General features: G+C 33.4%; 1 protein-coding gene across 1 annotated transcript in view; it reads left to right on the top strand.

Moving 5' to 3' along the window:
* Positions 1 to 23337, top strand: part of LRP1B (LDL receptor related protein 1B) — a 1919366-nt gene that overhangs the window by 1452522 nt on the left and 443507 nt on the right. The window contains exons 38-41 of the mRNA XM_090279551.1: positions 15713 to 15839; positions 15968 to 16119; positions 16409 to 16533; positions 17921 to 18292. Of these exons, the coding sequence (XP_090135677.1) occupies positions 15713 to 15839; positions 15968 to 16119; positions 16409 to 16533; positions 17921 to 18292 (776 nt within the window). The remainder of the gene's footprint in view (positions 1 to 15712; positions 15840 to 15967; positions 16120 to 16408; positions 16534 to 17920; positions 18293 to 23337) is intronic.

Below are 23337 nucleotides of genomic sequence, written 5' to 3'. Positions count from 1 at the left end.
GAGTAATTTGTTAAGGAGCAATATATAACTAGAACAAGATCCACCAGAAATCTTCACTTTGACAGGACTAAAACTGAACTGAGTTTGTTTGTTTTTTTTTCTATAATTATGATTTCTCAGTGGCTGATGACAGTTCTTTTATTTCAGTTGCTTAGGCCAAAGTGTTTCTTACTTTATGTTCAATATACCAGGAATTTTGGTACTTGGTTTCAAAATACATTCATAGTCTACAAACTTCTCACATATTTTATTGCTACTACTCTAGCCTGAATCATCCCTCATGTTAACATTTCTTGATCATAGGGTACTATCTTCTACTCTTGTAGATGTATAGTCAGTTTTTTTTTATGTAGTGGCCTAATTATTCTTTTGGAATTTATGTAGCTGTCCCTTCTTTTCTCAAAATTTACCAACTGGTCCCTTTTTCCTCTGCTTTGGACATGTTCAACAGTGTGGAAACTGACTGTGGGAGAGGGGTCGGGATGGGTGAAGGAGGGCAAAGGGGGAAATACTGGGACAGCTGTCATAGAATAACAATAGAGAATCTTAAAATGAAACTCACAACCAACATAAAGCTGTATTATTTTCTCCTTTTAACAAATAAAGAAACTGAGTTAACAATTATAAATATATTACTCTGTCGTCAAGTCATTGTGCAAGAGAGTTAGGTTTTGCTAAACTCCAAATATTATGCTACATTGTGTGTGCATTTATGTGTGTGTTACATGTTACATATAAATATATATAGTATTGTTTTAAGCATTATGGAAAATAAGAAACAAGCACATACAAAATAGTTTTAATAGTTTCAGAATAAAATTATAATAAAAATTTAGTGGAGAGGATAGACAGTAATAGAAAAAAGGATGGAGAAAAATTAAGAGAGGAGATTTATAAAAACATTTTGAGTTGGGTCTGTCTGACTCTGCCCCATGTAGCCTCTTGCCTGTTGTGTGTCCATGGATGTCTACCACTACATAGTAAGACTGAAAAGGGTGGGTGTAATTTTGTTTAATTTCAAGGATAAAACACATGACTCAATTAAATGTGTCTACATCATATCATAAACTTGAAAATAAAAACGTTTTCTTCCAATATGGCAGCATTTAAAAAATCTTTTTTTATATTATAGTTCATTATCAAGCAATAAATCATTATAGCCTCAATAGAGAAAACTGGATCAGTTGCTTGATTGTGAATAATTATTCTAGTGGTAGAAACAAGTATATTATTTAAATATTGTAAAATCCCATACATACACAAGAAAATAGGCTTGTTTCTAATAAAGAATTTCTTCCTGTCATATTTGTAATAAATTTGATAATTCATTTGTTTTGTGGAGAACCTCTGTGCTTGGCCAATTATAGATTCATGCAGTTCAATTTAACAGACCTCTTGCTGTTGCTTGTCAATCTGTCATTTTCTTTTCATTTCTTATTGAAATCTAGTATACACCCTTAAGTTGTTATTCCAGACCTTCTTTTCCTTAAGTATCTTTTATATATACAGTCCATCTTAGCATAAACGATCCCTGCTACTCTCTATGATGATTGAGAGCATAAGGCAAAGAATACCACGTATACTTCACATTCTGTCAGTCTGTTCAGTGAACATGTACTGAGCACTACCTTCTGTGGTCAGGTCGTGTCAGCACATCTCCATTTCCTCCTTAATCTTCGACTCAGCACCTTCTGACAAAATAAGACCACCTACCATATGAAAGACACTGGCAGGCACTGTGAAGTATGATGGTAGAAGATGTTGCTTCTGTTCACAATGAGTTTTCTGTTTACATTTGCACTTTAAACAAGCACAAAATTTCAGTTAAAGAATAGTCTTGTCTTGTAAAGTAAGACTAATTTTCACGCATAAAAAGATTAGATTGATACTACTTAGGCTTCAATCTCATATCTGTATCTCATTTTAAAGTAATAATTTTCAGAAGACCATTGTAAAATTATGAGTTTTAAGAGAAAAAAAAATAGCATATAATTAGAGGAGATAATAAAAGTGAGGCTAGTAGCGGCAATAGTGGTGATGATTAGAGGCTTTATAGAGGAGAGTTGAAGGAGAAAGTTTTCTGAGATGGAGTGGGCATATACTGGCAAAACAGAGACCATTAGCAAGAGTTTAAGTATATGACATACCTTTGGGAAAGAGCAGGTTATGTAGATGGAAGAAAAGTTGGGGCCATAAAATAGGCAATAAGATACGCCATATTTTAAATTCACTACCATGGTGCCATCTTCTTCAATATACTAATTAAAATCTAAACTGGTCCTGGTCACTATTTTCTAAGTCTTACCCTGGCCCTAAACAACCCATACAAACAGAGATTAAAAGTATGATGAGAGTTTATGGAAGTTGTAGCATTCATTAAATAGACAATTTTTTGAAATGCTTGTTTATTATACCAGGGAGAATGTTGTGAAGGAGCATTAAGGGTTCTTTCTCTGTTATCAAGTCAGGTAACGAAGACAGCTAGAAGCAAATATGTAAGGGGAAGAGTAAAATAAATAAGAAAGAAAAATAAATAAAAACAAAATGCATCATTCTCTTACTGCAAGTCCTCAAACTAGTAAGAGTCAGGTTAAAGTTGAATAGAGGGAAGAAATTTTTTTAATAAATATAAGATTTAAGTTCAGATTTAGAAAGATCTGATCTTTTACGTTAGAAAATTAATCTTAACAATATGATTCTATTCTTTTAACTAAAATTGTCTTGGAAGTCCTGGATTCCACCTGAGATAAAAAATTTTGAAGAAGAGATATTGAATAGGGCATAAATGAAATCAGAAGTTAAATAAATATAAAAAAATCTCTTCATATTTCAGTAGGGTTTTGACTGTGCAATAAAACATCATAGTGGAAGAGGTTACCCAAGAAAGAGTATAGAAAAAAATGTCCAAGAACAAAAATGAAGAATATTTACAGTTAGGGAATGACTTGATTGAAGGGGGAATTAAAATTAACAATATGGGAAGAGAGAGAGAGAGAAACAACCCTTTCAAGTATGCAGAAAATTACTGTATCATAGAAGTCAAGGTACGAGAGTTTTAGGAACAAGATTGTGTCAGGAACAAATAAATTTGGAGGGGTGAAAACAGAGAACAGAACATGTAATTGATGATTAAGATGCTGTTGTTAACTGTTATCAATTTCAAGAGATTGGTAAGGGCAGAAGATAAATTAAAGAATTAATAAGTACAAGATAATTAGAAACTAGAGCTAGCATGTTTAGACTACCATTACAGAAACTTGGGCAAGGATGGGAAAGAAAAGAAAATAGAAGGTATGTTGAGAAGGTAGTAGGGCATGGAGAACATTTTTCTTAGTATGGGAGTCAGGGGTACTTCACATATTTATGGGCAGAGGGGAAGAAACTGACAAAATGGAAGAGGGAGAAAATGCACATGAAGAGAAGACAAATTACAGGGAGTGCAGGAGGGACCTTGGCACAGAAGATGTAATAAGATGGGTCAGTAATAATAGGGGACACAAAACTGATAGACAAGATTCTCATCTTATGTCAGGTATCCCCAAATTTATTGATATTGGAAATAGAGCATTTTCACTGATAATTAAACTTAGTTTGTGTTCTTGCACAAAGGCAGAGGCAAAAGGGAGATGTAGGTTCCTGCAACAGTTAAAAATGAAGAATTATGAGCTGGGATATTCACAGGATCATCTACATGAGTCACAAAAGTCCTTAAGTACATCAGCAGTGGAGGGAGAAGATGGCAAAGTTATCAGCAAGTAGTATAGCAATTAAATAAATATGGTCATCAAATGTGATACAGTGATGATGTGGTAGTATGGGAAAATGAAATGTTGAGTTCATACTGTGAATGTTCTGAAATAAGTAAATATAACCTCAGAGAAAGTTTTCTTTGTTACTAAAATTTACTTCATTACTTTTATTCTGAACACACTGACATCTATTTCCTCAGGCAACTCATGAAATAACTATTATTTTCAAATTTGTCATCTTTAACTGGTGCTTTTCAATGCAGTTCTTCACTTTGTTTTCAAATAAGCTCAGATTCCTCCTATTTGAAAAGAAGGATAACAGATAAAACAAATGTCTTATTTCTTCACATATGTTTTCTTCTTAACTTTTTTTTAAGGTTTTATTTATTTATTTTCAGAGAGAGTGGAAGGGGGTGAAACAGAGGGAGAGAACAATGGGCGAGAGAAACACTGATCTGTTGCCCCTCGCACATCTCCAGCCAGGGACATGGCCTGCAGCCCAGACTCGGAGACCTTGCGGTTTGTGAGACAACACCCAACCCACTGAGCCACATGGGTTTTCAGCTTCTGTTCTTTCCAGACATTTCTGAATTTATCAGTAGCAAAAGCCAAAGATTTTTTTTTTCAGGTTTCACACCACTTACCTTCTTTACAATTTTTTCATTAATTATCCACTCAATAACTTACTTTCTCTGTTACCTTCTCTAACTTTCCATTTTCTTGTTCTCCCTGATCTCCTCCAGACGTGTCCTCTAGGCCTTGTACATCTCTTCGGATATTTTCTCCTTATGGCTTTGAATGCCATTCTCTCTCTTGCTATATTTATCTTTTAAACTTATTTTCATGGTTTTATACTTTAATCCCTGCATTGCATTCCCTTCCTAACCATTGCATCTCTTTTACTTTTATCATAGTTCTTTTGTCTTGACAAGATTAAAACTTACATTAGATTTTTCTGTAGTTTCTCTTCGCCTATTTCCATCTGCCACTAGATCCTGTCATTTCTGCTCTCCAGGTGTCTGATTTTACATCTCTCTCCATTTCAGCTGTGAGCTCAGCACTGACTCAGCTAGAAGATCTCAGTAACTATTTTTGATTTATTAATTTCTTATTTCATCCTACAAAACAAAAATCTTGGACTATGTAGCAATATTTTAAGTATTACTACTTCTATACCCCTACTTTTTCTTAAAAATATTTAAGTATTAAATCACAGGGTTATATATTTTTTCAGGATGCATAGTTAAGAATTGATACACCTTTATAAATATTAAGCTTATTTTTCTGAAATGTTTACCCCTGCTTGGAAATATTACTGATATGTTTCTTCCTATAAATTCTCCACATGGGGAAAAGGCTTAAAAATGACCAGTCTATATAAGTTTTTCAAACATTGATTTTCAGATAGTATCACATAGACAGTTAGGTGTCAAAATTCATATCATAGGAATAAAGTATAGCGTTTTAATGTTCTCTCTGAAGTTAAAACATGGCAGGTAATATTGCCAAGGGAAAACACGACCCATAATGGAGTAAATTAACTGAAGTCAAAATATAAATGTGCCTTTAAAAGTGGAAATGAAGCCTGTTTTTCAACAAAGGAAACTTGAGGTTTTTAAAAAATGTAGCCAAGTGCAAGATAGAAAGTGTATATAAATTTAGTTCAGCTTGAAAAATTAGTTTCTCTCCTCCATTGACTTTTTTTTTTTTTTTTTTGGTAAGCCATCACTTTATTTTTAAAAATTGAAATGTATTAATTTTCTTTATACTAAAAAGTCATATTTGACTCATAACAACAACAAAAAATGATGCATACAAAGTCACAGTATGATATAAAAAATTTGGTTAACTTCCCATGGAATTGGATCTCTAAGTGAAGCAGGGATATTCTGTTATTTTGTTTTCTTCTTAAGCACTAGGATGTACATTGTCTCTCTTAACTTAGCTCTATGTTTCTCTGACTATAAATAACTTCCTTAAATGTATTTCTTTCCAATGAAAAGATTCAGGTTGACAATATATCTTTGTGTTCAATTACGTATAGTCAAAAGGTCTTTGATTGATTATGTATATAAATAAAAGCATATAGATATGATTTTAGAATATGCTCAACAATATGCAGAAGGTCTTGAATGACAGTTTAGCATCTGTTGAGTTAGCAAGAGTATATTGTATAGTTTAATACCATTTTCTACAGTTTATTTTTATTTAAGTCAAAGCAACACTTATAGAAATAAAATGGAATTTTATTTACAATAGAAAATAATAGTGGGATTCCAATGTTAGTAGATAATATTAATATACCATAATGTCCAAGAAACTTAGGAATACTACAATCATACTCCAGATCATAACCACCTCTTTCTACATGTCTCTGAGCAAGGCATATGTAATTATGAAAACAAGTGAAAGAAAAGTGTCATATTATTTTTCATTAGGAATTTTCTCAAAAATTCTACTGCAGGCATCTTCTGTTTTTGAAAGATAATTAGGTCTTACTCATCTAGTCATTTCTAATAAGCTATATCCTCTTTCCTCAAACACGAATCTTGGATTTTATCTCTTCCTCTAAAAGAAGAGAAGAGGGACAAGGAATGATCAAGATGCCCTGAGATATCATTGCACCTATGTGGCTGGTTGCAGAGAATGGCCAGAAAGGTCATCCCACCTCCCACTGCAAGCGGCAGCTCCTTAATTTCTCAAGAGATCTGATCCATAAAAACATAGTAAAAGGGTAAAAAAATAAGTTTGAAAAATATCTTTCTTTATTTACCTGTTGCTATCGCCAGTTTGTTTTAATGCAGAATATCCAGCATAGGTTAGGACTGCTATATAAGATAGGTTAGAGGTCATGACAAATACTAGAAATTTCTGTAAAATATTTTAAGAATTCTGAATAAGCTCATAATTACTAAGAGTCTAGGCTCTAAAAGAATAGGCATTAAATATTTTAGACCTGGATGGTGTGGCTCAGTGGATTGAGCACCAGCCTGAGAACCAAAGTATCACTGGTTCGATACCCAGTCAGGGTACATGTCTGAGTTGTGGGCCAGGTGTCCAGTTAAGGGGCATGAGACACAATCACACATTGATGTCTCTCTCCCTCTCTTTTTTCCTCCCCTCCCCTCCATCTAAAAATAACTAAATAAAATCTTTAAAAAATATATTTCATAGGAAAATTCATAGATTATAGGTAAACATCAAATATAATATGTTGAAAATACCAAGAATTAGTAAAAGATGAACATTCACTCAAGAAAACCTTTGTTAAAAATGTAAATAGTAAATTAATATCATAGTATACATGCATATGTATATATTTTTTAAAATAAGAGGAGTATGGGCAGTGAGGCAGGACATAAATATATAAATAAAATAAGGAATTAAATGTAATATAGGGTGATAAACCTAATGTGCTATGGGATTATAGTTATCAATGAAGTTTTTCTTTGTGAAGAAATTTCCCGTGTACTTCTCCAGCGTTGGCTGAGTGACACTATTTTTTTTTGTTTTGTTTTATATAAGAAATAATATTTTTATATAATCATCCAATATCACGAAGTAGTGAATCAAGAAGAAATCAAATGTAAAACATCAGAAAAACTAACACAAAAATAAGAACTGTTAAAAAATAACTTACAAATAATTTTAAGCTTAAACAAAAAGAGAAAACAACTCAGATGGCCTGTATCTTTATTTTGGTTCAAAGTACAACTTCATTTCTGAAGTTGTTTATAGCAATGACAACTTCTTTTACCACAGCACTTCAACATTTTATGTGTTGAAACCCCTAATTTCATTACTTAGGGTGACTTTAGCAAGTTTTAATTATTTCTATTAGTATTTTCTTAGGTAATATTTTATTTACCCAGTTGCCTCTGTCATTAAAGAGTGAGCTTCATGAGGGCCAGTAATTCCCATTTATTTTGTACCATCCCTGCCTAGCACATAATAAGTGCTTAATATATTTTGAGTGAGTACATGACTGAAATGAAAGAATATATTTGAACACATCCACCAAAGTCTCAACAACAACAACAAAAGAAAAGAAAAATACTGTCTCTAGACTCTCCTCCTTTCAGTAGAGTGTTTTACAGTCTGTGGTTGAATTATCTGTATATTGCAATATTAACACATTCAGGACTTGAAAGTGAAGCCCTGACAGGAATAGAAAAGGTTCTGCATTATACCATATCCTTCACAGGGAGTGAAGAATTCAATTTATGCATTCTTTAAAAAGTGTATTCAAATTTTAAAATATTATATTATTTTGCTTATGTCCTGAGGTGGAGACATTGGCATGTTGGTCTACAAGTTATTCAATTAGTGTGAGTTTCAAGTGAGTCTAGTGAAACTGCTAAGACAGCGGTTCTCAACCTGTGGGTCATGACACCTTTGGTGGTCGAACGACCCTTTCACAGGGGTCGCCTAAGACCATCGGAAAACACATATATAATTACATATTGTTTTTTTGATTAATCACTATGTTTTAATTATGTTCAATCTGTAACAATGAAAATACATCCTGCATATCAGGTATTTACATTACGATTCATAACAGTAGCAAAATTACAGTTATGAAGTAGCAACGAAAATAATTTTATGGTTGGGGGTCACCACAACATGAGGAATTGTATTAAAGGGTTGCGGCATTAGGAAAGTTGAGAACCACTGTGCTAAGACATTGAAAATTATAAGCAGTTTTTGTCAAAAAGCTGATGCTCACATACAATCTGGCTGCTATTGCTAATCTTTAGGGTTTTGTTTGATTTTTTGTTTGTCTTACTTTTTGCATATATATTAACATATGGTTGACACCCTGTCTGGCAGAGGATACAATGACATTCTTGATTCTGTTCTCCAACACGCAATTGTTCATATAAGAGAATTACACAATCTTCTTTTTGTGCCAGTATGGAAATATTTATTATCTCAGGTTTTCTTTAGCATGTCTGATAAAGTATCTAAATCAAGCTTTCTTAGAAAATGAATAGGAATGGGAGAAAATGACAAGTGTATTGTAATAATTGCAACTCAGATCTGTTCTTTAGGGAAACAGTTAAGCAGTTAACAAAGAGAATCTTAAATCCAAAGAAGATAATTGATTCAAATTAATTGGTGTTTGCTATCATTTATATATCTAAAATATAAAAAGACATTTAATATTTTTTCTTTTAAAAAATGTCTGTGTCTAATGAAAACAATAGGGATATTTGTGTTATGATAATTTCTAATAGCATTCCTATAAACCTTCAAAAACACTTTTGAATGTTTCTTCTAAATTTTGTTTTTTAAATATGTTTTATTAATTATGCTGTTACAGTTGTCCCGATTTTTTCCTTTTGCCCCTCTCCATCCAGTACCTCCATTCCCTCCATCAATCTCCCACCCTTAATTCATGTCCATGGGTCATGGCTACTCCATATCCTGCACTGTTCTTAACATCCCCAAATCTGTTCTGTACCTAACAATTTATACTTCTTATTCCCTGCACCTTTTCCTCTAATATTTCTCTTCTCCCTCCCAACTGATAACCCTCCAAATGATCTCCATATCAATGATTCTGTTCCTGTTCTAATTGTTTGCTTAGTTTGTTTTTTAAGTTCAGTTGTTGATAGTTGTGAGTTTTTTGGCATTTTAGTGTTCATAGTTTTGATCTATTTTTAAAATAGTTCCCTTAAACATTCCATGTAACAATGACTTGGTGGTGATGAACTCCTTTAGTGTTACTTTGTCTGCAAAGCACTTTATCTACTCTTTGATGTTAAATGGTGGTTTTGCTGGATGGAGTAATATTGGGTTTAGGTCCTTTTCCTCATTTCGAATACTTCTTGTCAGTCCCTTTTTGCCTGCAAAGTTTCTTTTGCAAAATCATCTGACAGCCTTATGGAAACTCCTTTTTAAATAAATCTCTGCTTTTTCTCTTGAAGCTTTTAAGATTCTGTCTTTACCTTTAAAGTTAGGTATTTTAATTATGATGTGTCTTGATGTTGCCCTCTTTGAGTCTAACTTGTTTGGCACACCTTGTGCTTCCTGGATGTGTATGTCTATTTTCTTCACCAAATCAGGGAAGGTTTCTTTTATTATTTTTTCAAATAAGTTTCCAATTCCTTGCTCTCCCTTTTCTCTTTCTGGCATCCTTATGATTTGAATGCTGGTATGTTTGGAGATGCCCCCAAAGCTCCTTATTCTATCCTCTTTTTTAAAAAACATTTGTTTTTCTTCTTACTGTTTGGAGTGAATGTTTATTTCTTCCTTATGTTCCAAATTGTTGATTTGATTCTCAGCTTCATCCCCTCCATTGTTGGTTCCTTGTAGATTTTTCTTTATTCACTATTGCAACCTTCGTTTCTGTCTGGGTCTTTCAAATGCTCTTACAGTACCCAGTGAGTTCTTTGAGCATCCTGATAACCAGTGTTTTGAACTCTGCATTTGATAAGTTGCTTATATCCATTTCATTTTGTTGTTTTCTTTAATTTGGGCAATATTTCTTTGTCTCCTTAATTTGGTAGCCTCCCTGTGTTTGTTTCTGTGTATTAGGTAGAGCTGCTTTGATTCCCTATCTTAGGAGGGTGGTCTATTGTTGAAAAGGCACCTGTCAGTTGTGTGAGGTGGTGCCTTAGGTAATCACCAGTCTAGGGCAATGTGCTTCACTGCTTTGTGGCTCTTTGAGGGAGAGAGCTCAGAGAGGGGACAATGCCACTGCATGTCCTCTGGAGATTTGCTTAGATGGAAGCTCTCTCCTGGCACTTCCACTGTTGCCAGTCACTTCACTTTTTCCCATATTCTGCTTGTGCCCTTCCAGCTGTTACCCTAGAGTCGAGTCCCAGAGGAGGTGGGCCTGTGCCAGTCCTGAGACCTTTCTGGGTCCTTTAAAAGGAATCTCCTAAAAGTCCTGCAGTTTCTTCTGCATCCCCAACACCTTCCCCCCTGGTTTTTACAGCTTGAAGTTATGGGGACTTATCTTCCTGGCTCTGGAACCCTGGGTTGGGTGGTATGGTCTGGGGCTGGGATTACTCATTCCCAAAGTAACACTGTCAATTCTTATTCACCACATCTGAATGTGAGAACACACATCTTACTGACTCTCTACACCACTCCTTGTCTCCGTGCCGCTCCACCTCTCTGTGTCTCTCTGGATCTCCACCCCTCCTACCTGTCTGGATGAATGTGGCTTCTTTAAATCCTTGGTTATTGGACTTCCATACAGCTCAAATTTCTGACAAATATGAGTGATATTTGTCTCATAGTCTAGTTGTAATTTTTGCTGTAGTTGTGTGAGAAGGCAAAGCATGTTTAGCTATGTCTCCATTTTTACCAGAAGTCCTAAATTTTGATTTTTTATATTCTGTAATTATAAGCTTCTATAAATAAGAATATTTTTAGTTTGGAACAGATTATTATCAAGAGAAAATTCAGTTATATCACACAGTCTGTGGTTTTGACAATTTTGAGAATACTGAGGTCTGGAATAACTTTGAGAAGTATTTTCAGGGCTAGATTTACTGAACTAATACTCTAAAGGCAATTTTCTTGGTTATATCATACAATCCAACAATATTCACTATAGCAAAATTTGAACTAAAATGGAGAAAACATCAATATTTAATATTACCACGGATTCTTAATTTTCATGAAGTCTCAAAAACCAGAGAAAGGATTTTCATTTCTTTCCATTGTTAAAGATTAGACTTTGATACAAAGACTCTATGTTCATTAAAAATATCTCAAGTGCATCCATGTAAATGACTATCTTAAATTATGCATAAGTTTCTTCCTGCAGTTTTACATGCTTAGAGAGTGTTCTTCCTCTAAATTTGGTTTACAAACCCTAAAGGTCTTCTAAGCACTAATTTTATTTAGTTATTTACTTTGGATTTCAGTTTATGGAGCAAACAAATTATTTTTCCAGGTATTTATAAAATATTAATATATTTTAGTAAGCATACAGTCTTCTCATTTTCTTAAGTTGATAAATTATTTAATCATAAAAGTGATTCTCAGTAATATTTGGCTTCATATATTATGATAATTTTTCAAATCACTACTGAAAATTTGAATATAGTCTGTATTCAATATAAGTTTATTTTGAATAATATTTTTCTCTAATTTTATTTCCATTTATCCAAGCATCCTACATAGATGTATTACAAACTTTAAATGAATAAGAAGTACTTGGGAAAAAGAGAGAGAGTGACTTGTTCCTCAACATTAACAGTTTTTTAAAAAATTTATAAGTATGAAGATATTTGTTATACTCCTTACACCTGAAGAAAAATTGAATTTTATATAAGATTATTATACTGTTATATTATATTTATATTTGATGACACAATACTGGGTTACTAACCTGGGTTAGTAAAGCCGGAATGCAGTTTCTGGCGTGAACGCTTATCAGCCTAAATTGCGACTTTTATAGCTCTGAGGATTAGGGTTAAATATGTTAAATACCTGAATCAGCCTACTCACTCAAAATAACGTTTTTATTACTCATTTAGTTTATTAGAAAGCAGATTACTGTTACATAAAAGATATGTTGTAAAAATTCCCATCCATTTTTGAGCTTTACAGTATGAGAAAGTAGAGAAGAATTAGATTCAATAAATAATCACATGTGTGTCCTGACTCCCAAAATGCCTCCTTCAAGGTACAACATCCCCTGCCATTTTAGCACAATGAATGACTAGTTGTTTTAAGAGCATTATAAATGCTAAAATCTGTCCTTATGATGTCAAGTGGAGCAATACATTTTACCTTCCAGTTAAATAGTTATTTTATTTTAAATCAATTTTAATATAATGAGTCTCCCCTGAGGTTTTAAAAATCTTAACATTAATGAAAGTATAGATATTTTATGTCTGCTTCATCCTAGATCTAACTATTAAGATACTAGTTGGAATCCTTGCTATAAAATTTCCTCTTCCTGATTTGTAGACTATAAATATGAATGAAACTTTCTTCATAATTAGTATACTTGGGATTCTGGCCACACCTCTTTTTTGTCTGGTTATAAAAACCCAACACATTTATTTTATATGAAGGTTTCAGGAAAAAATATCAGTTTTTGAAGTAAATCAAAACAATATGGATAAAGGGAATACATATATTTTCACATACTTTGTCTTTTTTTCATAGGTAAATAATAACTCCTTGAATGAATATAAAATTTGAATATAGGCTTTTGATTTTTCTATATGCAATCTCATTTCCTCTTCTTATATATGACCTATCATATATATGTATTCAAATATGCACCAAATACACTCCTATTTTTACCTGAATCAATAATTGGGATGTTTTTCTCAAATTGAATTATTTCTGTTATCTAATAGTTGAATAAAAACTTCAGTTGAACATAACTTGAAAACAATGAATTTTATTTATCTGAAAGCATAATTTTCTCTATTGTAATATAAATATTATATTTGTTGAATGAATGAGTGTAAGAAAGCATTGACTATATACCTCCAGTTTTCCTACATTTCATTTTTTGACATGTTTTATGACAGCATGCTCTGGATTTTCTTTCTATATTTTACTTTATTCTACATTACTTCCATATCACTATTTGTATTACAGAATTACTAAAATAGGACTGTCTGCTTTTGTATACATCCATGTTTTATGATGGTTCCGCAGCTGGTTTCTAAAATTCAAGTTAGAAAGTTACATTTAACAGTGGAAAGAATCAAAAGTTATGATGCACTTACTTATACATTTATAAATTGAATATTTACTAACACTAATTTTTATTTTAAAAATATTTTAGTTACCTAGTGATATGAGTGCAATAATGAATAAAAAAGAAAAAAGATTACTGTCCTCCTTGAGTTGACAATCTAGTGGAGGAAAAATGTTAATAAAAAATAACACTGGACAAAAATACAAGTGTAAATTTGCCACTCTTATCCATGTTCTGAAACAGATTGCATGGTGTAATAATCAGAGAGAAGACTACAGTTTTCTTGAAGGAAATGATATTTGAGATATGAAAAAAGGAGCAAATTAGGCAACAGTTTTCAAAATAGAATTTCAGATAGGGAGTGGCTTATATGAAAGGCACTTTGGTAGGATTTTGAATTTATGTGCATTAGTTCTATGAATGGTTAAATATTTTTATAATAACCATATTTTATTGCAACCAAATACATGTATATTGATTTCTAGAATGTATTATTTTTGTTTTTTTAGAATGGATGTTACTGTTGTTATTTTTTTTTTCAGATTTAATGTGTTTTATTGATTAAAATATTACATTTGTGCCAATTTCCCTTCCCTCTGCTCCCCTCCACCCGGTGGCCCCCCTCCCTCCAGTTGTCCCCCCCTTTTAGATTATGTCCATTAGTTGTGCATACAGTTCCTCCCAATCTCTCTCCGTCTATTCCATTCCCTCCTACCATGATCCCCAATTCCTATATCATCTCCCTCCCTCTCCCCACTCCCCCTCCCTGTTGACCTCCCCCCAATATGCTTCCCATACCCACAGTTCCTTTTCCACTCTCGTTGCCTGTTTCGTTTGCCTTTGTTTCATCTCCCTAGCTTCTGTTTTTTAAACCAGTCCCTTTAACATCTCATATAACAGTGGTTTGGATCTAATGAACTCTTTCAGTTTTATTTTGTCCTGGAAACACTTTCTCTGTCCTTCTATTCTGAATGACAATTTCGCTGGATAGAGTATTCGTGGTTGTAGGTTTTGGATTTTCATTACTTTGAATATTTCTTGCCAGTCCCTTCTTGCCTGTAGTGTTTCCCTTGAGAAGTCAGCTGATAGTCTAATTGGGACCCCTTTGTACATAATTCTTTTCTTCTCTCTTGCTGCTTTTAAGATTCTCTCTTTATCCTTAATTTTTGACATTTTGATTATAATGTGTCTTGGAGTGGTTCTCCCTGGGTCCAGTCTCTTGGGAACTCTCCTTGCTTCCTGGACCTGCATGTCTATTCCCTTCCCCAAGTCTGGGAAGTTCTCCTTTATTATATTTTCACTCAATTTTTCAAGTTCTAGTTCATCTTCCTCATTCTCTGGCAAACCAATGATTCTTATGTTGGGCCTTTTATAGCTGTCCCAGAGGTTTCTGATCCTCTCATTGTTGCTTCCTATTTCCTCTCGCTGCATTGGTTGACTGCTTGTTCCTTCTCCATATTCCAGTTTGTTGAAATGAACTCTGGATTCCTCACCATCTGTCTCGTATGTGGTTTTGTTCCTTTCGTTATGAAAGTTTTTCGCTTCTTTCATATCTTTTTCCTGCTCTTTTGTGAATTCTGTAAGCCACCTGATAACAATGGCCCAGAACCGAGCCTCTGACAGGTTTCTTATCTGTTCATCTGTCAGGTTCTCTATCTGCTGTCTGGTGAGTTGTGCCACCGGGATCTCTATATTTGTCTGCCACATTTTGACAGATGCGTTTTGTTTTCCTGGGCTGGCTGTCGGGGGCAGTGCCTGTGTACGCGTCACAAATCAGCGACCGGCCGGCGCCTGCTTGTCCACGACCTATTTCGCAGCCCTGTGGTGCTTTCTGTGGGGGCGGGGGTCCAAGATGGATTCACACAGTTATTCAGCTAGGAGACCGGGATCCGTCCTCCCGCCCCCCTGGGCCTCACTGTTCAAGGCGATGCTGCGGCTGCTCTCCCCAGCGCCCGGAGTCGCGCACACCAGGGGCTTGATTGCCTCCGGGATTTTTCGCCGCCCCACCCGCCGCTCCGCAAACAGCTTTGCCTTCTTTAACTCTTACCTGCCCAAATGGCACCACTGGTTTATAACTTCATATGTTGGGCTTCCGTGTAGTTTTATTTTCTGGAATTTCTAGTTATCCTTTGTTTTGAAGTAGTTGTATTCCTCTATAGTTGTAGAGGGAGACCTAGCGTGTCCGTCTAAGCCTCCATCTTGGCCGGAAGTTGTTGTTATTTTTAATAATGTCTTTCTGTGCTCCTTTGAATATTACTATAAATCAACAATTTAATTTCAGCTACTTGTTCTGGACTGAATGGGGACAGATGCCCTGCATTGGAAAGGCTCGCTTAGATGGCTCAGAGAAGGTTGTCCTTGTAAGCATGGGAATAACATGGCCTAATGGCATCTCCATTGACTATGAGGTCTGTTGGATTTCTTTTCCTAAGTATTTAGAGTGCATGAACTGCCAACTTAGTCCTCTTTTAATGTTAATTTTCTTAAGAAAACAATTAAAAATAGCTTGTAATGTTACATTTCCTTTTATCTCTAGGAGAATAAATTGTACTGGTGTGATGCTCGTACAGACAAAATAGAAAGAATCGACCTTGAGACTGGAGGGAATCGCGAGATGGTGCTATCAGGAATCAATGTGGATATGTTTTCAGTTGCAGTGTTCAGGGCTTACATCTACTGGTCTGACAGGTAATTTATTTTTTTCATGAGTCTTTGAGTCTCAAAATGTTATTGTAGTGCCAGTTGCTTTACTCTTGTAGGATTATCCATTCCTTAGCAAGTTCACAAAAAAGATATCATAAAACCATGTAATTTCCACAGCAAAGGACATCACTCTTTCTATCCTAGGCTTGACCATTTCAATGTCACAGACTACACATTGGTTTCTTTCTTACTACTGGGCTGTTATCTTGAGCTGAAGTAACTAGATTGCTTTGAATTAAAGAGTGTTAATCATGTGTATTCATCCTCTTGGCAGAGCACATGCCAATGGCTCTATCAAAAGAGGCCACAAAAACGATGCCACAGAAACCATAACCATGAGAACTGGTCTTGGAGTCAACTTAAAGGAGGTTAAAATCTTTAACCGAGTAAGAGAGAAAGGTCAGTCTTTTCATATAATAAATAGTTTGTGTTATTTCTTTATCATTTTTTTAACATTAACCAAAGTTACATTAAGAATTGATCTTCATTTGATCCAAAACTTCAAAACCCTTCTTCTATTGGGTGGGGGGATCTAATTTCTTACGACAGTCACATAGTAACATAAATAAATAAATATATAATAGTTAATATATAGATACTTTTTGCTGAAGGAAGTGCATGTGTATGGACAGATTATATGTCTGGCATGTCTTCAGTACAGGTTCAGGCCAAGTAATACGGAAAAACTAGGTAGAGGCACATAAAAGAGTACACAGCACAACTGGCAGATTAGAGATAAAATGCAGCCCAAATGTTTGTTTTTGATTATGTTTCACATATAAATGGGTTATGGTTCTCAAAGTTTGCTGTTAGTGTGAAATATGACCAAAGTCATCACTTCTTTAAAGTGTCTATTATGAAACTGATATGACAGTGATCTGGATATTTAAACAAAAATTACCTCCATTAAAATAATGTTGGTTTTTATGTTTATTAAAATAAATGATATTTAGTCCTAGCTGGGTCACTCAGTTTATTGGAATGTCATTCTGTACACCAAAAGGTTGCAGGTTTGATTTCCAGTCGGGGCACATATGGTAATCAACCAATTGAGGTTTTTATTTTACATCGATGCTTCTCTCTCACTCTCTTTATCTTTCTCTCTTTGCTTTCTTATCTCTCTAAAACTAATAAAAATAATAAGTCTTTAGGTAATGTTATAAGTAAATAAATAAATTATATTTAATTTTCTTGACATCAAAGGAGGATATTGTAATTTTGGAGATGATGATGAATTCATAGCAGATGAAGAAATCTTAATAACATATTACATCTTCACCAAAACTGGAGTAAAGTACTTATGCCCAATGTTCTTACAATATGAAGCACATTAGAGCCATAAATTGTTTTGATACCTTTACATACTTCATAAACACAGAGCATAAAGTAGTGCATCATTTCTTTGTGTATTCAGTTCTTATTTAAGTGAATCTGTTTCTTATGTCAAAAATTATAGTACACATAACTTATTATAGTCTCAGTATTGTTTCAAAAAAGAGTTACACACTTAACTAGCTGAGTATGAAAAAGTTTTAATGTTTTATTTGAGTGATAAAGGAAGCAGAAGGATGTGATCTTTGAAATAAAAAATTGAAGAATTTTAAATTATGTGATTTAAAAACTCAGTACTTCATAGTGTTTGATATCTTAATTATCCATCTAAAATTAAGAATAAAAAACAGAATATTCAATATTAAATTTTTAATATTTTTATTAGAAAAATATATTTAGAAAACTATAAAAACACAATATATGTGTGTGTATCTTTTTTTTTTTTTATCATTAGGGACCAATGTTTGTGCCAAGGACAATGGTGGATGTCAGCAACTTTGTCTTTATAAAGGAAATTCCTGGAGAACTTGTGCTTGTGCTCATGGGTATTTGGCAGAGGATGGAGTTACTTGCCGAAGGCATGAAGGCTATTTGCTGTATTCAGGGAGAACAATATTAAAAAGTATACATCTTTCTGATGAAACCAATTTAAATTCACCAGTAAGACCATATGAGAATCCACATTATTTCAAGAATGTCATAGCCTTAGCTTTTGACTATAATCAAAAAAGAAGAGGTACCAACCGAATCTTTTACAGTGATGCACACTTTGGAAATATACAGCTTATTAAAGATAACTGGGAAGACAGACAAGTAATTGTTGAAAGTAAGTACCAGAATTTATTTTTAAATACTTTGATGGAAACAAGTACCATTTGGATTAGTAGAGAAATTAGAGTTGTAAATCCATGTAGTAATTACAATATTCCTAAAGTTTATATTCAAGAATGAATGCAATTAAATTATCCAACTTCCTAAAAGTAAAAGAGCAAAAAACTGCTACTATGTACATCATTTATATTATGATTATTAGCTTTTAATCATGGAACTTTCAATATACAGATTCATAATGTTTCTTATAAATAAATATATTAAAATCAATGGAAATTAATTTTTAGTACAAAATTTACTAATATTATTTTAGTGGGTAAAATTATACCTTTAAGAGTATCTGCTTAATTATATTCAGTCAATGTGTTTTCTCAAAGAAATCTTTGTGTATATATAACTATATATACTTATATATAGTATGTTTATATAGTCTTGATAAGAAAATGTTATTAAATGAGTAACTTAATATTTTAAATATTTACTCAAGAATATTATTGTGTGGATTATCCACATAATTTAGAGAAACCTCTTTTTTGTCATCCAGCTATAAAAAGGAGTATATTCATATCCTCATACAGAATCTCTCTCTTTCCATTCATTATGTGATTTCTGTATATTTCCCACTTTTTCAATTTTACTATACTAAGGTCATTCACTTGTTACTTTTTTTAAATTGCAAAATACTGTATAACTTTATTATAAAATGTTCAAGTAATATGAATTTAAAAATGAAACTTCTGCCTCATCAGTGCAACATTAATTTCATTTACTGACTCATAATTGATGGCAACTTTTTTCCACTTACAATGTATCTTGAAAAGCTTTCACTTTTGTACATAAGGCTCTATCTTATTCTTTTGAAAGCTTATTCCTAATTCTATACTAAGGATAAGATAATTTACATAATCTTTTTCTGTTGATAAATATTTAGACTGTTTCTGGTGTCTCATCATTACCTACAATGTCACAAGGAACATTTGCCCATATAACTACATTTATTCACAAATATGATGTTTCTTTAGCATAGAATCCTAGGAATAGAATTGCAAAGTCAATGTTTATTTTATTTTTATAGCAGATAGAATCTCTAAAAAGACCACATCATTTTATATTTTTGTTTATAAAAAGGATTATTTTATCATACTTTTGGCAACACTGATTTTATAATTTTTATGTTATGACAATCTAATACATAAAAGGTAAATGTATATTAATACACATTTACCTGAAACTAGTGAGCTTCAGCAATCCAATTCTCTCTTTACTCTTATAAGAATATATATTTTAAATTAAACTTGATACTGTGCATCCCATGTTATATCTGCCACTGTTTATTTTGTTCTTTCAACATTTAATATCCTTCACAATCCTTTTTGCTTGTTAACTCGTATGCAGCTTTTCTAAATGAGTTTAAGTCTATACATTACAAATACATTTACTTTACAAATATACATTTTTGTTGTTTTTATTCTTTAGGTTATCATACTTGTTTGTAATTTTATACCAATTTGAATATTTTAGCAATATTATTTTTAATATTCTGTGTGTGCATGTGGTGTGTATTTCATGTGTGTGTGTGAAAGTGCAACTATAACTGTACTGATCATAGAGTAAAGAATTATTTGAGATTTGCTGATTCATATCTCTATGAAGTTTATACTCTAATATGCTTTGGTCCTCCATTTTCCTATATTGATGAAATTAAAAGTTTGAAATGCTGAGATTATATCCATAATATATTAATTAACTCATTCATTTTCTATGCTCCAAAATTTGTTGTCAGGCACCCTGAAAGTAAAATGAATGTAAATTTATAGATTTTAGACATCACAGTTTAAGAGGAGAACTACAAATGAATAACACTGAGATTAATTGAATCTACAAGATACCAAAGGCCTAGAGAAAAACAAACAACAAACAATCTTCCTGGGGATGCATAGAGGAGTCCACAAAGCTCAGAGTTAAGGAAACTGAAAGGATTAATAAATGTCTATCAATTGATTGGGCCAGGTGAAGGAGGAGAACAGAAAGAAGAATAATTCTAGACATGTGGTTCCCTGGACATCCCCAATACATGTTCCAGGAGTTTAAAAAATCAAAATTATTTTTATAATAATACTGGATATTTACCTTTTTAAAGCTGTATTTACATCTGCACGGATGGTGTAAAAGCAATGGTGGTTGACTTGTTAGTACCTTAGAACTAATTAAAATAGTCATTGTAATTTTTCACTGCCACTTAGTAGCAGAATAAAAGAGACAGTTTCACCTAAGTGCATCTTTGAAGAAAGAATAAAAAGTAATTTATTATAATCTGATCTTTCACTACACAACTTTTTAATACTCAGTGTGATGAAATGCATACAATGCACTTCTTCTGCATTTTGAAGTACATTTATCTGAATAAAACCATGTAGTTGTATTATTTGAGTTTAAGCATGTCTTAAGGAACATATTTTTTATTTGAAAGAATGAGGAAAGATAATTCTTCAAACCTAGGTGTGTGACAGACATTTTCTAAATATGGGTACAATAAGGAAAATGACTTACAGCATTTGTTGCAAATATTAAAAATTAAGCTTTGAGATAAAATTACAATTGTGTAAATAAAATGCACACCCACTACAGTAGACCTGATATTTTCCCAATACTTAAAGGTTTTTCTGATTAGGAGAGTGATAATATTCTAATGTGAATATTAGGGTATTGCATAATACAATGTGTCAACATTTGAAAGGTATTCATAAATTGGGAGACAAATATTTTCCAAATTACATGACAAAATCAGATATGGGTCAATGGTCCATTCAAAGTTCAAGACAGACCAGTGGATTTTAATGTAATAGAATAAAAAAAAAATTATCACTGTGTTTTCTGCTACCTCCCTTAAGCTAACATTTAAGTAATTACCACTTGTCATGTGTTGGTGTAGTATGAGAGAATAACTTTTTTTCAATCTTATAGCTGTGTAAGGCTGCATTTCCTCACATACATCAACTAAAACAACACAACAGGATGAAGACATAGATGTGGGAATCTAGCTTTCTTCTAGTATTCCAGATTTTAAACAGATTCGTAAAGTTATAAGCAATGCTTGCTTTTCATTAAAAATAAAAAACAAAAACATCTATTTCCTTAGATGTTATTTCAATCAATTCATTTGTTATTTTAAAATAAGTTAATACATTTTAAAAACAAATATTTCTGTTTAAATTCTAGTATGGTAAATAGCTGTAAACATAACTCACATACACAAAATATCTCCGGAGTCCTTGATACTTTTTTAAAGTGTAAAACACCTCAAATCAAAAAGATTGCAAACTACTTCTCTAGTTTAAGAGCTCAAAAATTTTTTAGCATAAGAACATGAAAAACCACAAGATAGGTAAAAGTCACATATCATTTGGTACAATTAAAACATGGGTGTATAGTATGAATTAGTGTTAGATGAAGCTGGTATCAAGGGAGTCAACTTTGCAGAATTTGCTCTGCCAAGATAAGAAGTTTTATTGAGATATATTTTACATACCATACAATTCACCCATTAAACATGTACAATTCAGAGCTTTTGGTATATTACATTATTAACTAAAAACAGAATAATTGAAAGTAGATTGTTGTTGGCAGCCGTCGTCTCGAGAGACGATGGTGTAGCTTCTTAAGAGTCTATCTGCACCGCCGAGAATGGCTGTGCAGTCCGACTCGGGAGTGACACGGTATCTGTCTCCTCCCATGTTGAATCGATATCTTGCGATGATGCTGGAGTGTCCTCTCCAGTGAAGCTGAAGCTACAGAGCCTGGGCAGGATGATATGGAGGGTCTGCTGTTGCCCATGCAGCAGACCCCCCCTCTCTTCGCAGCTGAAGGATCCAAGGGAAAGACGGAGTCAATACAGCTTGGCTTCAGGTGCGCCGCAGGAGTTGCCGGTGTTGACTACAACGTCAAACCGCTTTAGGGACTCCGGCTCCGGATTTTCTGTCGGGGTTTACTCCCTTAACCTTTCCCCTGAAGAGGTATGCCGCAAGGCAGCGGAGGTTTTTTGGAATCAGAGTTTTCCTTCTCTGATGTGCCCTGACTGGAAGATCGAACCAGCGACACTTAGCTCGCAGGCCGACGCTCAATCCACTGAGCCAAACCAGCCAGGGTAAAAAAGTAGATTGTATATCACTACAAAGATATTAGTATACATATAGGTGATTATGACATAATGCAATTCCCAGAACACATAATCATATTTAGTATATTCAACCTTACCAATCATTAAACAATTCTAATTGAACAATAAGATGCTATTTTGTATACATAAATTTCATAATTAAAAAAACAGTTTGATAATGTGGAGGAACTAAAACATTTATAATATATTTATTTAAATAACAATTGTACACAGCCCTTAGGAGAGAGCTATTTTGCATTATTTTGAAATGTTGAAGAGATACATATTTTTTCATCCAGCAATTCCACTTTTAGAGTAAACTTAAATATTTCTATTAAAAAAGAAAAGCATATTTTAGTCCTGGCAGGTATGGCTCAGTTGATTGGGCATCGTCCTGCCAATGGAAAGGCTATGGGCTTGATTCCAGGTCAGCATACATACCTGAGCTGCAGGTTCCATGTCCAGTTGGGGTGTGTGCAAGAAGCAACCAATTGATTGGTGTTTCTCTCTCACTTCAATGTTTCTCTCCCTCTCTCTTTTTTTAAAGTATATTTTATCGATTATGTTGTTACAGTAGTTTCATTATTTTTCTCTTTGGATTCCCTCTGCCCAGCACCCCACTTCCCTCCAGCAATCCCATCCCCCTTAGTTCATGTCCATGGGGCATGCATATAAGTTATTTGACTTCACCCTTTCCTATAGTATTCTTAACTTTCCCCTGTCTATTTTGTACCAATCAATTATGCCTCTTAATCCCTGCACCATTTCCCCATTTCTTCCCCTTCCTCCTCCCAACCTATAACCCTCTGAATGATGCCCATACCTATGATTATGTTTCTATTCTGGTTTGCTTTGTTGAGTATTGTTTTTATATTTTAGATTCA

The sequence above is a fragment of the Furipterus horrens genome, unplaced genomic scaffold (genome assembly GCF_987537825.1).
Source record: "Furipterus horrens unplaced genomic scaffold, mFurHor1.1.pri manual_scaffold_1, whole genome shotgun sequence".
Lineage (NCBI taxonomy): Eukaryota > Metazoa > Chordata > Mammalia > Chiroptera > Furipteridae > Furipterus > Furipterus horrens.
Note: the sequence above shows the minus strand (reverse complement) of the source record. Positions and strands in the feature narration are given on the sequence as shown.